Genomic DNA, 17,784 nt, shown 5'->3' with positions numbered 1-17,784 from the left:
GGTGAATGTCCCTTTTTAAAGTAAACCCTTGTTTTTCGATTTAGTTCCGTATTTCCCACTGTATGCTGCAATCAATTACGGAGAAAAGCATTATATAAATAAAAAAATATATAATTTAGATAAGAAAAAAATTTAAAGTTTTTTTTAATGATTTTTGCAAACTCTTATCTTTTCTTACATAAAAATATAAGAACAAATTTTTAATTAAGTATAGAAGAAATTATCTGGATATATACTGATAATGACGAACTTTTTTCATCTTTGTACAAGAGTTTCAACTATCAGATAATAATTATAAAATCAAATTTTAATTAGAAACACGTTTTTGCATGCAATTCATAATTAATAATAATGTAATTAATAATGGTAAGAGATAAAAATAATTATAAATTAACACATCTTTTATTTTAAGCAGTAACATTTCAAGCAGTTTTATTAGACTCAAATAGCAATCATTAACAATTAATTGTACACAGTAACAAAATAAACAACAAATAGATCCAAGAATATTACACATACAATTTTTTTTTGTAATTTCATGCAAACATATTTGCTTGAAGGTAACAATTGCAGACGATCAAAGAGATTTACGTAATGTATCTTACGTAGAGATTTACATAATAATCCCGCATGCACAAAATTTCGAATAAAATTAACGCATTGTTTTGACCATTTGTAACATACAATGCTTGATCATTTCATACAGAAAAATATTCTAAAATAAATTTTGTTTTTGCAGAGCTTATATGACGATATATTACAAGTAAACGCCACACAACAATCGTGTTAATATACAGTCATTGATATATACGAACGATTCTTTATTACAAATCGCCAAGTATGGAATGAAAACGGCGGTCCACAATCCTAGATCTTTTTAATGAGCAATATCTCTATTTTAAATAATTCTTATATTAAAGTTTTCCTTATCCCGCGGACAAGCTATATGTACATCAAAGCGTGAGGGAGCATGGCGAATTAAATCACGATGAAAAACATGCATTTCTGTATAAAAAATTGTGACTTCCATTTTATTATCACATTCAAAGTTACTACTCTTCAGTGTTCGTAGTAACTTATTAACTATTTCATACTTAATGTACGGTTTAATATTATCTGAAAAGATTATTTTAATATTTGTCGACTTTGAACATCTTTATAAATATACATCTGTTTAATGGTTCATAAATATTAAAACAGGAGAAGTATACAATAAAACTAATAAAGCATCCAAAGAAGAGTTACAACATACATAGACTTTTTTCTAGTTATCGACAACATCATTAAAACAAGGAATATAGATACGGAATATATCTAAGAAAAGTTATATATATATATATAAAAGACTGATAAAGTACTCAACTGTACGTCTTTAAGCATTGGGGACAAAAATATTGCAAAGATGAGCGTTGTATTTTGGAAAACATCTTGTAAGCATAGTAATTTTTAGTTTTATACTAAGTGGACATACTTTTCTCCGGTAATTATTGTTTGTTCTCCAAGATTTCTTAAGAGATCTACAATTAAATTATTCTAGACAGAACAGTCTCAATATAAAATATGTAAAACAATTGTAATTTAATATTGGTCTAATATTGGAATCTTTGATCGTTCGTGCTGATACAAAGGATGGTCTACTTTTTTTTTACAATTCTTTATTATATAATGGTGACTTTCATCTTCGATAATATTACCCGAAATCAATTACATTAGACGAAAAATTATGGGTGCATTCAATATTACGACCACTCACTGAGCGCTCAGTGAGCGGTTGTAGTACTGAATGCACCTTATGTATTACAATCACTGTAGCGTTTTCATATTACTCTGTAATATATAAAAATATTACAACGTACCGTTTGTTATTCCAGCGATAACTTCGAAGATATTTCAACTTATTAACTAAGCAAATCCATAATATCTTGCGTGGATGAATTAAGTTTGTTTACATTAGTTTGCGTATTAGTAGGTGACATGAGAGGCTGCAAGGTTCCAGGAAAGTTTAAGTTTGGCTTAACCTCTGGTTGTATAGCAAAATTTACGTTATTCTGAGGAGCGATAGAATTCCACATCAAGGTGGATTGTGGCGAGTTCCAGTTCATGGGTGTACCCATTCCATTGGAATTCCAATTCATTGATCTATTCAACATTGTTTGCGAATTAAGTGTCGGAGACGTTAAAAATTGCGATTGCGTTAGACTAATGTCATTATATTTATGTGCAGTATTTTTAGCAGCCGATTGTGACATAGTCGATCTTGACATTGACAGATTTAACTCATCTAGATTATTTTTTAGCAAAGTCGCAGTCAAATCCTTCGGTTGCGATTTTATAGGTTGTGATACAGCTTTAGGAGTCAGCATAGGTTGAGACTGCATTCTTTGATGCGTTTCTTGTTGTTGAATCAACCTAGAAAAAATCATCAATGTTTTGGTATTACAATTAATGATTATGCGATTATATTTAAAGAAAATATATTAAGTCTTTAAAATATAGTCAAGATATACCTGAACTTGTCTTCAATGGTTAATCCATTCTCAATATTTACAGTCTTAGAATTAGAATTAGCATTCGGGGATAGCATTTGGTGCGTTAAATTAATATCGCTTAAACTGTTGTTTTGCATAAAGGTGGGTGAAGTCACTTGTGAAAGCTCTTGATCGAGTTGTTGTGTCTCACGACGCACAGCATCCAATTGACGTAATGCCTCTCGATGCTCGCTGGTTACTCGATTTATCATATCGACAACAAGAGTGGAAAGTGTCTCATATTGCGACATGCTAAGATTTTGCTCTATACAGAGGGGTAACAGAAACGGTAGTACCTTTGTTGCTAATATTTCTTTGCCCATACCTAGCTTACTATGAGTAAGTAGCATTCTGTAAATACCTAGCAACATAAAGAAAAATATTTTTCTCAATCTTTCCAATAAAATTGAGCGCAGATTACAATAAATATAAAATATATTAAAAATTTCTTTTTTTAAAGTTTACTAGTAAAATATATTACCAATAATAGCCATTAAAATTGCTGGTTCGCCAGAATGAGGAACTTCTTGGAGGAATGGTAATATCTGATCGAATACCAGCCAACGATCAAAGCTCGGCAACATTTTCGCGAGACACAGCAAACAATTAACACGTACTCCAAGACTAGTGGATTTCTTTCCTGGCGACAAACATATCTTTTTCATCCGTGGAAGTATGGCATTTTTTATAACTGGTCCCTCAATCATCGTCACAATATTTGGTAATGCCGATAGGCAGAGTTCTTGGAGCTGTTCCCATTCGGATTCTAATGCACGCAATAACATAGGCGCTATGTCGGTCTTAATTACATCCGTGGGGCACAGTTTTAATAACAAATTTACTTGTTGCATGAGAACTAAACTAATCTATAAAAAAAATGTTATTCGTTGTATAAAGGTTTTATCACCATTATCTTACTTTTATTTTATTATAATCCATTTCATTATTCTACTTGTAAGGAAAATATATACTTACTTGTGGTGGATCTTCCAAAGCAAGAACAGGTTTTAGATTGGGTAAGATATGTTCTCGGAATTCTTCTATCTCGGAAACTTCCATTACTTGCAGTATACTCGGCAATACAAACGGTATCATAGGTGGATTAACTAACTCCTTATAGAGAGCAGGTAATACTCTATGTAGCACAACTCTATGTGGCAACTGTTTTAATAGTTGTGGAAGACCTTTGTAAAATTGCGATTTCTGGAGATTATCCCATTGAAATAATTTGTCCAAGTAATTTAATGTTTTTACGCCAATGTCCGTAAAATATTCGATCTGCAACAATTTATAATAATGGAGTAAATATCATTTTATTTTAAGACTATTTTTTATTTTCAAAATATTTTTTTATACACTCTCAATTATTTAAAACAGATTTTGCAAATTTAATACATTAGACAGGAAATTATTTAGAAGAAATAAGTTACCTTGATAAATTGATGAGCATCTAATCGTAATTCAGGACTATGGCTCAACATGAGCTTTACAGTATCTCTAAGTGTATCAGGAATTGGAAGAAGTTTTGCCGAGACATTACATCCCTTGAAATTTTCCAAGAAACGTCGACATTTTCCAAAATCATTGTGAAATTCCTGCAGCGGTTGATGTTCCGAGGAATGTATCGTATATATCAGTATACCCAAGGCAAAAATATCACTAGGTGGTCCGTTACTACTTGCTAAAATACATTCGGGCGCCTGGTAATCTAACTGAGGTTGAACAACTGCAGGGAGCGTAGAGTCATATTCAAGATAAGACCATGATGGCTGCAATAAAAAAATATGATTCATGAAAATGCAAAGTACAATCATCAATCCAAATATTTATTTGGTGAAATAAATGATTTAATAATTGCTATACAAATCTATTTTTGGTTTATAAAATATAGACGGTATAACTACATATTAATCTTCTCAGTTTGTTATATTAAAATATAACTGACAAATATTCTTATCACTTAATAAAATTCCATACCTGTTTACCATCTAAATTCTGATTTAAGGCACAAAAGTCAAAACCAAATATCTTCCAAGCTCCATGAACATTGATAACAATCGATTCCGGACATAAATTCCTATGCAGTAATTTTACATCACCATGTAAAAACGCCAAACCTTCTCCCAGTTGCAGCAATCCATATCGTATCTCTATGTCAAGCAACTTGTAACCTTTCAAGTTTGCCGGAGTTGGTTGAGGTATATTCTCGTAATTACCTACAATGTATTTCACATATATCATCGCTACTAAAACAGCTTCAAATAAAACATTGCAAAATGTAATTTAGAGTGCTTTCCAGCAAGAGACACAGACAATATAGTGAATCAGTATGTCCTTATTGTTTACCAATGTCAAACAAATATAAAATAATTATATTTATATTAAGCCTAAACTACAATCTCTTTACTTTGTTTCTTGCTTTCTATCTCTTAGCATTTCCCTCTATTGACTGTTTTATCAACAATTGTGTATCTTGTCATACATTTCTTGTCAATTTCAAAGTTTATAAATTTTTATCTTGTGACAGAAAATAACAGAAAACAAAGAAGGATAAGACAAAAAAACAAGAGATAAAAAGAAATAAAAAGCAAGAGAAAGAAGCAAAGAGCACATTGTAAATTAGACTTTACACTGTGTCACTTGTGTCTCTTACTGAAAAATACCTTTAATCTCTATAGCAGTATGAAGTTTATATAAAATCTACCTAGTACATTAGCCAGACTAGCGAACACTGGCTCAGTCGCAAACGCCAAACTGTCCCTTGATTCTTCCAATGGATGCTGTACAGTCAAAACCTGTGGATGTCTCAACTTTGTCAATTGCATAACACCCCGTTTCAGAGTCTCTAGCACGAGCTCCCGATCTGCCCTGGAGGTCCATCTCTCCAGCATACGCTTTTCAAAAACAAAAATTGCTGCTTCTTGCTTGGTGGACTTCTTGTAGCCACTGTAGATCTTCCATAGCAATCCTGGCCCAGCGCTTGCCACATGAGCGGTTGCTTCAAACTCCCTGGTGACTGGATTACCAGGGAGAACACTGGACAGCTGCGATAAGCCATACGCTGTATTTTGGACAGTATTGGTGATAGTGTTGCTGACTGTATTACGAAGTTTGTTTAAGACGTCCATCGTGTCAGCTGCTATTCAGAACAATGTCACCAGTGAAAAAACGCACACGCGTGGAATGTCAGAAAAAACCCACTCTAGAATATCGAAACGACTATCCAACTACTTTTATTCGTATCTCTACAGAAATACCTCACAGCGAGGCTAAGGTTACAGAAATCATTGCTATTTATCGACTTTATCGTCATGAATCAAGCTGGAAACACAATAGACACAGGCAACAGGGAATAACGAGCCGTCCAATCAGAGCTCTGGGATATAATATCGAACTTATACCCCAAAGCTCTGATTGGACGGCTCGTTATTCTCTGTTGTCTGTGCCTATTGCCTGTGTCTATTATGTTTCTAGCTTTACACGGCATAATTTGTATGACCAACTTTGATAGACACACCTCCTACACTCCGGACTCCCGGTCGTAAGTACGGATCTACAACAGGTATTTTAAGCTTTTAGCCGTAAAATTTGACCAATTACAGTTGAATGCGAGAAGAATAATCGACTCTGATTCGTCCATTTCTTATAGCTAAAGCTTTAAAAACCTATTGAGTGCATTTGTTTATGCAGTTACTATATTGCAGATGTCATTCGTTTATTCTAGATAGAAGGTGCGGTCCACTTGGCGTTATAAATTCTTTGAAGCGTTTGATTGACCAATCGGAAGAAAGAATTTTACTAATTGGCCAATCAAAAAATGTTTCGAAGCATTTAGAGGCTGTGTTCCAAAATTAACTGCTAGTACTGAAAATTTATAGTACACGTAACGTAAATTGTAGCATTTTCAGTGCTGGCAGTACAGTCGGAGCCTAAAAGGTTGCAACACTTTTTTTCGATGGGTTTCGGAATGCAGCTTATTCATCGAGCGATTGGTTTTTATTTATGAGTCCATAAGTAATAACCAATCGCTTGGGGAGCAAACTAAATTCCGAAATCCATCGAAAAGAAAATGTTGCAATTTTTTAGACCCTGACTGTACACTTGGAACACGGCCGTAGCATCAAGCACTGAACTATATATACACTGGAATGGGCATCGAGGAAAATTCGTGGCTGCAATTGATCAGCCGCCATTTTGATTTGTTGCGATATTTGAACGAATCAGAAGCGTTCGCGCGCGCGTTGCGATCGATGTATCGATCGATGTACTATCGATGTATGGAAATCGATGACTACATTTACACGGCACCCTTAATCGAGTTTAATAACATCCGTAGTTATGAAACTGGCCAATCACAATCATTCCATTCTCCCGACGAAAAGCTATGATTGGCCAGTTTCATAACTACGGATGTTATTAAACCCGATTAAGCGTGCCGTATAGCAGAGGTCTATATGGACATGAATGGTATATAAACAAAAATAATGTTACTTCAACATCCAGGCACACAGCACTTCATGTTGATGCAGATACAAGAGCTCACTGAGCGCTCAGTGAGCGGTAATAGTACTGAATGGGGTGGCACCCAGTTGGACACGGCTCAATTGGACACGAGCCATTCACAGCGCTTGAGACTACAAAGCTCCTAAGCACCGGTCGCTGTGATTGGTGGTGTCCAATCGAGCCGTGGTCAATCGAGATCACCCCACTGAATGCACCCAAGGCTTGTTCTTTTTGGCTGAACTTTTGCACCAGTTTATCTTTCTTCCTCTTCTTTCCTCCTGGAGAGAAAAGAAAGAAAGATGAACTGGTGCAAAAGTTCAACCAAAAAGAACGGGCCTCATATGACATCAGCCTCAGGGTGCCGTTCCATGAGCGGAAATTTACAGCGGGACCAATCACAACTCAGTCATCACTCTGCTCTCTTTTCTGCAAATGTGATTGGTCACTTGTTAGGCAAATCTGCAAATGTGATTGGTCTCCTGTTAGGTAAATCTGGCAATTCGCGCGTGTGATTGGGTAATCTTGTTATTTACCCAACAGGTAAAATTTACCAAAAGATGGAACAACCGGCCCTTAGTGATTTTAAAGTGACCTCGGCGCAGCTGACATCTACAATTCCTGAGCGCATTTTGAACTGCAAGAATTGTGGCGAATCGTGGGACGTAGGGTAGCGCCGTGGAGAGGTTTTTCATTTCAGAGTCGTTCGTACTTTTGAAGCAATTCGGAGTGCGAATTCGCACGGGGAGGATTAAAGTTTGTATATTTGGTAGACATCGCGAAAGGTTTCGCCTGATGACGTGACGACGACATAGTGGTGATCGATAGCATCTTGCGCGACTCTGCGACGTCTCCGAGCATCGTCGAGCGATATTCTGCCTCCATCCGAATCGCTACGGCTTGCTATGTCGCGGTCCAAAGTAAATTAGACGATTAACATTTATTCTTTGACTGACAGCTGAGTTGCGTTGCGTACATTGCACCTGATGTCGGATGGTCTTCTAATCTTACGTTGAGAATCGAAGTAAAAAATCACGACGACTGGCAACATGTCAAACGCGACAAATTTGAGGTATACCTGCATCAATGACCTCGTGCAAAAGGCTAAGATCAATTACATAGGTAAGGAGCCACGCAGCGTGTACCAAAGGCTCCCTGCTATGCGAGAAAGTTCTGATTTGGCAAAAAAGGAAGGAGACGATGAGAGGGCATACATCTTTTTGAAGAGGTGGCTGGATTCAGTCGAGTGGTTGAGAAGAACTCATAACAAGGGTGGCAAGTCGGCCTATGCTACGAGCATGACTGTTGATCAGGTAAGAAGTAGCGTTTCTAAAATGATCAGCCTGACATTTCCCTGTATAGACAATGGAATAAATAAATATTTATATTCTAGATAAATGAAGTGAAAAACATACTTGCAGACTTGAAGCAAAAGTTAGAGGTACGTTATGAGCTTAATTTGAAAAAATGCAACGATAAGGTAGAACTAATGGAGGTAGAAGTGGATGAGTCCAAGGTGCCAGACATTGGCTTGAAGTTACCAGAAATACCAGCTGAAGATATAAGTCTAAGTAGCGATAATGACAACTTTATATCATGTGATAAATTGTATAATCTAATACAAAAGATACGTGCCAGATATTTGATCATTGATACTAGGCAGAAGAGTCATTATGAAAATTCCAGAATATCGTCCGATAGATGTATTAACATTCCACAGTCTGAAATTAAAAAAGGGTAAGCAAGACATTTTTATGCAATCTATATTATTTATATATAGATTGCATATTTTTTATTATTTATTTATATTTATTATATATTTATGTTACTTATATATGAGATTATATTTTTTTTGCAGTTTTACTATAGCTTTATTTATATTAATTTTTTATGATGGATTTTTGCTTTCAGGCTGCTAGGCATTCACTTTGAAAAATATTTCGCAAACGATAAGCATTCTTATGACTTATTTGTTAATCGATCGGCACAACACACGGATATTCTAGTCTTGCTAGATTGGAATACTACACAAGAAACTTTGACACCGTGTACTCATATAAATCTATTAAAAGATATTTTTGAGAAATGGGATCCTGGTATAAAACATAAAAAGATTAAGATTCTGAATGGAGGATACCAGGAATGGTGGGAGCGGTATCCAGCATTTACAACGAATCCCAGCATTGAAGTACCTGAGTTTAAGATCGTTGCACTTGATGAGAAGATTCTTGATACGTTTGAATATCCTTCTTGGGCGTGTTCTGACTCGGAAGATGAAATCTTGAAAAAAGAAGAGCAAGAAACGAAGAACAAATTGAATAATGCGATCGGCTCTAACAATGGTGTCGACATGGAAATGGATCATGGTGACAACAAATCAGCGATATCTAGACATGCCAGATCGAATAGTAATGATACCAAATCCAAGCATTTCATTAGCCATGTAACAATATCAATTAACGATAAACGACCATCTCGGAGTGACAGTGTAAATGGGAAACGATTGGAAAGTCCAGAAAGTCCAGTATTAGCTCATTCTAAGATATTATCAAGTAAAGTGCCACAAAACGAAGTGAGCGCAAAACCGGTGATTGATCGTAGCAGTAAACCAATCACCTTGAAAACATACGATCCACGATGTAAAGAAGTATTAAGGTTTATGAAAGAGTTAAATGAACTGGCAAAATCGAAATCCAAGCTTGCCACTGAGTTGTTGACCCATGAATTTGAGCTTTATTCGCAACGTGAGAACAAGTACAGTCCCAGTGACGAGAATTATCTACGAACAGAAATAAAGTCTCTGAAAGTTAAATTAGAGGATATGGTACTTGTTTATTTACTTTTTTTATAATCTACTTCACAGCGAACAAAAGCTGTAAATTACTATAAATTTAATATTAAACGTTTTTCATTTATTACAGCATAAAATGTATCTAAAAATCGAAAATGAGTTTAAGACATATTTAAAGGAAACGGATCCAATTAAATTTAATCCCACTGACGACTATGAGAAGAAGAATCTTGAGTTTAATCTCTCTTTGCTACAGAAGGAAATCAGAGACATTGAAACCAAAAGAAAACAGCTACAGGAGTAAATATATATATATATATATATACATATTTTATTAATGTTATATGAAAGTTCTAATATACTTTAATACATTGATTGCCACTACTAATGCCATTTTTGTTATTTTAATATATTAATTATATATTATTAATTTTTTTATCAGAAGATTTATAATAAAGTTTTTATTTTCTTCTTCAGAAGATCTAATCTTTGGCATCTATATGTAATCGCTAACTATACGAGTTAATTTGGCACTCAATGTGTTAATAATAATAGAAAAAATATACAAATTATCGGTAATGCGGTAAATGATTACATTTTTTAAATATAACTATTATATTAGAAACTTTTAATTAGCAAACTTTTAGTTAGCAAACAGTTGATTATACGCTGCGTTCTGTTGCATGCATAATGCACATTATGCATGCAACGGAACGCAACCATAGTTACAATCACTTGTATTGCGCGAATGCATTTTCGTATTTTAATGTATCAAAAATTTTGAGTTGGGTATAAGTTTTTATTAATATTTTTATTAATAGTTAAACAAATTTTATTAACATTTGATTTTTCTATACTTTTTATTAATATTTAATAAAAAATTTCATGAAAAATTAATTCTTCTGTGTCATAAAAAATAATTTAGAAAGCATAATATTCATTCAAATCTGAAAAGCACTATGTCCATAATACATATTGGCTGAAAGCCATTCAAGTTTTTATTCTAAATACTTTATGGCTAAAAATCTTTGTCCGAAAGCGATTAAAAAATGGATGACGAATTACAGACTGTTTCCAGATGGACCTTAAGCATAAGGACAGATACGCGATCGATTATCTATTTACCATTTGTAGAAACTGTAAAAAACAAAATTATTAAATAAATTTTATTATATTTAGCTTAGTATTGATTTTTCTTCAACAATCATTGTTTTATGTTTATTATTAAGGTACCTTTTTTATTGATAGCTTGTATTAAAATATTATGTATTGAAATTACATTATATAATGTATTTCTTGTTTTAATTCATATTATTGTGTGATTATAGAGATTTCTTGCAAAGAGAACACAAGGAGATATTGAAAAACGACAGTGACGTTCACAAGGAACCCTTGAAGGCGGATGGATCACCCATTAACACCGGCTTGGAGCGTTCTTATTCGAGTCCAAATCTGTTACAGGTATGAAAAATTCCGCGCTACAATCTTATAATCAATCCGTTCTTTTTTGTTATCTATTTAAAATAGCAATCGCATAATTACGTAATTCCATTAGTTGGGAGATCGTAAAGCACCTCAGATAGATAGAACTTCTAAGCCACATATTTCGCCTCGAAATCAAAATGGAATTGGGAATGAGAACATCAAAGTGTCTTCTCTTAGTTGGGGGAATCGGGAGGAACGAATGACTCCTATTCACGGCACTGTTGTAAGTACTTATTCGGACAAGATTATACGGGCGCTTTTCGACAAAATTGCTAATACAATCTTACATACGAACATTATCACAGCTTTTGCTTTCATTACATTCGTTTTCGCGTATTATTAAAGACAAACGTCCGAGTTTTAAACGATAAAAAATGCTTATGGTGTTGGATTCTTAGTCTTCCATTTCATATAATGCTTGGCATAAATCACATGTATGATATTGAGCTGTGAGTGATATCAGCATGATAACAATGTAATTCATGAATAGGAATATTTATTGTTAATACAATATTAGTGACGACTAATAAGAATGCAGTGTGGTTACAGGTGCATAAAACAATATTAAATCAATTTATAATTTATTTAACAAATTGTGATGTAACATCGATTTTTTAACGTTTTGATTCTATTTCGAGTCATCTTCAACGATAATTGAGTAACAAGTAAAATTTCGTCAGTTCATGAAGGATGATACTCATTGACTCACAGATTGCCAAAACTCAAGTGTCAAATGTCTTCCTCAAGAACTGATATGTTTGCTTTGGGTATCAAATAATTAGCGAATTTTAAATACAACAATCTTGAGCTTAACGTTATTACGTCCGTGACGTGTTTAAGACACGATGTCCAAATGTTTGTCTGAATAGAGTCAAAACTCAAAATGTTCGAAAATTGATGTTACGTTACAATTTGTTAAATAAATTGAAAATTGATCTAATATTGTTTTGCGCACCTGTAACTGTGCTACAATCTCATTAGCCTGTATTTTTCTTCGTTTTTTTGTATTTAGTTTGTTTGAGTCCTTGTTTATACTATTTGTATATTTCAACATTACGTTTGAAATTCTGGGGAATTAATTTCAGTTTCCTTTTATTAAAAATCTTAGCTTTAGAGTGAGCATACCGAATTAACAGATGAATAGCGCAAAAGTCATTAAGAGAATACATAGATTAGTTAATACGCATTTTAAGATTTTGGTCGCGAAGAAACTTAGTAATTCTCTAGAGCACGTATCATGTGCAACATAATTATATCACATACATAAATGAATGTACGCGCACGTGTACTTGCGCGAAGTGACTCAACACACATGGGGTTTCTCAATCCAATCCACAGACAAACTTCCGATTAGTGGTATGACAAACACGCACCAGTGTCCGAGCACATTCGCCAGATCGTGGATCACCTATCGGAGGTGTTTCCCTCCCGAATGTATCCGTGATATCTTTTTTTATTACGTTATAAAGAGGCACTTCTTACAATTAAAAGCTGATTACAATGCAATATTAATTATTCAAGAAAATATTGTGTGTGTATGCGTGTGTGTGTCTATTAATATATATTTATATAACATTAATATATCTGCTACTAGCTTACGATTCATTTGTTCGTTAGCTTGCAATAACGATATAATGTTTAATTGTAATTTTATGCACGATAATATAATCAAACATGCGTATGGGTACAATGCTTACTATCTTGTGATAAAATAATTTCTCGTTGGTGTGGTGAAGAATGATAGAGATAATGGTGTATCTTCAAAGAAGATTTATTCCATTGCAATTGCTTAATTATTTTAAAAAGGTAATAGACAGGGAAAAAACGATTTTATACTAATTTTTAAATAATTCATCTGACAGACATGATACAGAAATTAAGAACATTGTTCTTTTCTTGTAAGTAATATATATCTCTGGTTCTTTCAAAAATTATTGTATCTAGTTAGAAATATTTATTTTATGCAACACATAATTTTGTATATATTTATTACGTGAAATTAATGGACTTTCTACAATAAGTTATTACCTAAGCTTTAATGGGCTTTCTGCGATAAGTTATTACCTAAATTTTAAGTCTTAAAGTAAGAAATTAACCAATCACAGTCGAATGTGAGAAGACATAATCGATTATGATTGGTCAATTTCTTATAGCTTAAGACTTAAAGCTTAGGTAATGATTTATTATAAATAAGTCTTAAACTATAAGAAATTGATTAATCATAGTCAATTATTCTTATCACATTCAACTGTGATTGATCAATTTCTTACAGCTTAAGACTTAAGCTTAGATATAATGACTTATTATAGAAAGCCTATAATGTAAAGGAGGATGTTATGATAGATCTTTTTCGGTTAAAATAAAAAGAATAATAAACGATTTATTAAGATCGTATATGTGAATATACAACAAGTAAGAGTTTAATGCCTATTACGGTCAAAGCTGGATCTTAGATGCTTTTTAAATAATTTCTATGTGAATTTATATACTAAATATGTAGTTCTTTAAACTGCGTGCCGAAATGATTTTTCGAACTTATAAACGCAATCAAACTACTATAGTAATATCACAAATTAAATTGATAAGCAATTTAATAATTTGATGCTTAATCTGGCATCCTATTAGAAAGACGTTAATGTACTGAAAAACTGTAAATAAATTTATTGCCTCGGCTGGAAGTCGGAAACTCTTACTTGTTAAAATAAAAAGTTCCGAGATGTATAAATTACATATCATATTGAAGGGTAGCGGATCAAATGATCTTAGGAAAATATTGGTAATATAGGAGAAATCATTATCAAAGACAGTAAATCTAAAACATATTAAGATATTCCAAAAATTAAGCAACAAAAACTATATCGTTAATACTAAACACAACTTTTTGTTGCCCATCAATCGCTCGAAAATCGCCTACAAGTTTTACTTAATTGTTTAATTAATAATACAGTCCTTATTGATTAATTCTAAAGATATCTTAATATCTTACTAATAACTTTTTATCAATAAACGTGATAACGTTAAATTTGATTTTTATCATGATTTTTCCCATGTTCCCAATGTTTCATCAAATTAAGCAATATATCATTCGACTTCGTTTAAGTATCCTTTTAATGATACATAATTTGTATATCTCAAAATTTCTTTTACCCTAACTCAAAAATAGTCTTAACTTAACATCCTCTTTTAATACCTAAATATTTTAATGAATATTTAATAAATGCTAAACTCTTCCACGATTTCTTAATGGAATGTTTTAAATGCATTAAGAATAACTAATTAATAAATGCCGTCTATTAAGAAATAATGAATAGTAGATTGGTTTGTACGTCAATGTACGATATACAAATACGTCAGAGTGAGTACGTTATAAGGTTTTATTGACCGTCACATGTAAATAGATCGATAAACCACTTGCTTAATTACGTTACGCGGAAAATAAATCGCGCAATCTTGCAACTGTGAGTTCCACTCTTTGAGAAAAGATTAATCGTTCACACGCCGTTATTCTTTTATGGTAAAAATTTGATAAAAATATATTTCTGAAAAAATTTAATTATTGTCATATCTTATGTAAAGTTTGTTTGAAAATTTTAAATATGGCTGGTATTTAAGCAGATGTTCAAAATTAAAACAAAGTACTGTGTATAAAAGAGTTAAATAAAATCTAAACATTGAAATTTTTCAACGGAAAATTTTGATTAAATTCTGATTATCTGTATTTTCTCTTGTCATAACACGTGGAAGGTGTGTGCGTGTGTATGTTGTGTATATACATATATATATATATATATGGCACAATTATATATGATTGATAATGTGATTTATCAATGTAAAAATAGCCTTCTTGTACTTACAGCATCCAGGCATAACCGGTCTGAAGAACTTGGGCAATTCTTGTTACATGAACAGCATCATTCAGTGCCTAAGTAATACGACGAACTTAGCGAAATATTTTACTGATAATTCATATACTGATGATCTCAATACGAATAATGACAATATGACACAAGGCCAAGTGGTGGAAGAAGTGGCTCAAGTAATTAAAGCGTTATGGAGAGGCCAGTACAAGAGCATATCTCCTTACGACCTAAAGGTACTTTAGCTCGTAGAATCTTATTTTTAAACTATCAAAGTAATTTTTTCAATTGGCATGAATTATTATTATTGTAGGTTGCAGTTGGACAATACAAATTACAATTTGAAAGTTACGAACAGCAAGACTCCCACGAATTTCTCACGTTCTTATTAGATTGGATGCATAATGAGCTTAAAAAGGTAAAAATTTGTGATGGATAATTTGACGGAAATTAATTAATGTTAAAATAAATACTAAAATATTAAAATTTATCTTTTTCTTATAGAACGTGAAAATGCCGATTGAAATGACTAATGCGGAGAAAGAATGGGACAAAGCAATGAATTCTCAGAGATCTATAATATCGGACTTATTTTTTGGGCAATTAAGATCCACCATTACATGTTCATTTTGTAAACAAGCGAGTACTACGTACGAAACATTTAATAGTTTAACAATGTCTTTATCTCAATCCAATCGGTGCACTTTAAATGTAAGTATTTTACGAAATATATTTTTTATATATAGTTATATATATATATATATATAGATATGTATATAAATAACACATATACAATTATATATTATATAATACAAATACTTGAATAATATAATTTTCTCATTTCTTTTTTTTATGCGTAAACATAATATAAATGATTAATAAATGATTAAATCAATTAAAAAATTAAAATAACAACAGTGATACAGAGCAACATAAATAACAACATTTAACTATTTTTGTACTCACTGAAGAGAACAGTATTAAAGATCAAAACATTTGAAGTACATTACATATTTGACTTCTTTTGTTATCGGCGATTGTGTGACTTTTAGTAACGTCGAGTAGTCTATTATCTTAATATAATTTAAATCAATTAAATTTAAATGAAAAGATATATATAACATTTTATGACAATTATATGTTTCATGAAATTGTTTTGTTTTGTTATTTCAGGATTGTATGGAGAAGTTTGTGACAGGACAGAAAGTGAGTGGATGGAAATGTCCTAAGTGTCAGACACCTCGTGACGCGACGAAAAAGTTCGATTTCGTCAAACTTGCACCCATCGTCGTGATTCACTTGAACCGTTTCGCCGAGAGTGGCGGATGGTTAGAAAAGCGCAACACCGCCGTTGATTTTCCTCTCACGGGATTTAACTTGAAGCCATACCTCGTCTTGGAGAACACGAAGGCGATTATGTCGAATAATATCCGTAATTACAATTACACTCTCTACGCGATATCAAATCATTATGGAACAATGGACGGCGGTCACTACACAGCGTTTTGCAAAAACTCTACTCAAAATAAGTACGTATAACATTTTTTAATAGAAATCTTCTAGGCAGCAGAAATATTTTGGATAATTTTTTATATCATTGTATAATGATAATGTATATCTTGCAGATGGTACAAGTACGATGATCAAACTGTCACGGAAGTATCACCGAACCAAGTGAAGTCTCAAAACACGAGTGCCTATTTATTGTTTTATACATCATTTCCGAACACGATCATGTAGTATGAGGACGCGGCCACGGATGTAATCAAGATCCAGTTATGACGAGAGTCTTCAGTGTGATATTATTTAAGAGGAGTACACACAGGAATATGATTTTCAACGCTTTGTAGATATTAAATCATTATATTTTGTATGATAAATCTCCTATGCGCGATTAAAACGTATAGGGGCTGTGACGATATTGAAAACTTTATTGGTGCTGGCATTCGTTAAGAATATGTAAATACGTACGATGATTTTTCTGTATTTCTGCAGTCTATTGCTTTAGACATAAAGCAAAATATAGTTGTGCTCGAGAATATTTTAATATGTGTATAGCTTCATATAATTATATTGACATAGATTCATTAGTCAGGTAACGTTATGCTTATTTAACAATGATGCCTTGTATCATTATTGTGGTCGAATTATTATTTTTTGTATATTAAAATGAAGTGGAAGGGGCCATAGTTCCTTGCCTTATTTAGTAATTTAGACATTTTGGACGAATTTATTCGAATTTGAGATCCATCTGTTAAAAATATGTTTCGTTTAATCACATATTTGGCATAAATGATTTCTACAGTCATCGTGAAATAGCGTTTAACATAGATAAAGTGCATACATTGTATGTGGTTCAGATCGATTAGCAGTACACTAACTGCCTTCTTTGCTGCGCTGCCAGTATTGTCGCAACGTACATTTTGTACGTGACCATTTTGTACGTGAAGCACAATGCTTCGTTAAAACGTACGCTTCTTAAAAAAATAATTAAGTAGGATTCCGTTACGAGCTATTGTATGCGAGTAAATGTAAGTTATATTGGCTTTGAGCAGCCCAAAGAATTTATAATTAGTCATAATTGTAATATTTCTACACTTCAAACATCACAATGATGACTATA

General features: G+C 32.8%; 2 protein-coding genes across 2 annotated transcripts; one reads left to right on the top strand and one right to left on the bottom strand.

The window, feature by feature from the left end:
• Positions 1-1,385: 1,385 nt before the first annotated feature.
• Positions 1,386-5,841, bottom strand: LOC108757926 (SCY1-like protein 2). Its single transcript, XM_018502627.1, has 7 exons — positions 5,233-5,841; positions 4,506-4,744; positions 3,959-4,297; positions 3,504-3,806; positions 3,010-3,394; positions 2,508-2,889; positions 1,386-2,409 (listed from the first exon to the last, which is right to left on the bottom strand). Exons 1-7 carry the CDS (start codon positions 5,654-5,656, stop codon positions 1,899-1,901), a joined length of 2,583 nt encoding a protein of 860 aa, XP_018358129.1. The 5' UTR covers positions 5,657-5,841; the 3' UTR covers positions 1,386-1,898.
• A 1,857-nt stretch (positions 5,842-7,698) lies between these two features.
• LOC108757947 (ubiquitin carboxyl-terminal hydrolase 8) lies at positions 7,699-17,247 on the top strand. Its single transcript, XM_018502655.1, has 11 exons — positions 7,699-8,341; positions 8,422-8,765; positions 8,940-9,852; positions 9,950-10,119; positions 11,148-11,280; positions 11,375-11,527; positions 15,161-15,397; positions 15,475-15,579; positions 15,666-15,872; positions 16,335-16,690; positions 16,787-17,247. The coding sequence occupies exons 1-11, from the start codon at positions 8,078-8,080 to the stop codon at positions 16,899-16,901; spliced, it is 2,997 nt and encodes a 998-aa protein (XP_018358157.1). The 5' UTR covers positions 7,699-8,077; the 3' UTR covers positions 16,902-17,247.
• The last annotated feature ends 537 nt before the right edge of the window (positions 17,248-17,784 follow it).

Source organism: Trachymyrmex cornetzi, unplaced genomic scaffold, assembly GCF_001594075.2.
Source record: "Trachymyrmex cornetzi isolate Tcor2-1 unplaced genomic scaffold, Tcor1.1 scaffold148, whole genome shotgun sequence".
Taxonomy (NCBI): Eukaryota; Metazoa; Arthropoda; class Insecta; order Hymenoptera; family Formicidae; genus Trachymyrmex; species Trachymyrmex cornetzi.
This window is presented reverse-complemented; position numbering and strand designations above follow the sequence as displayed.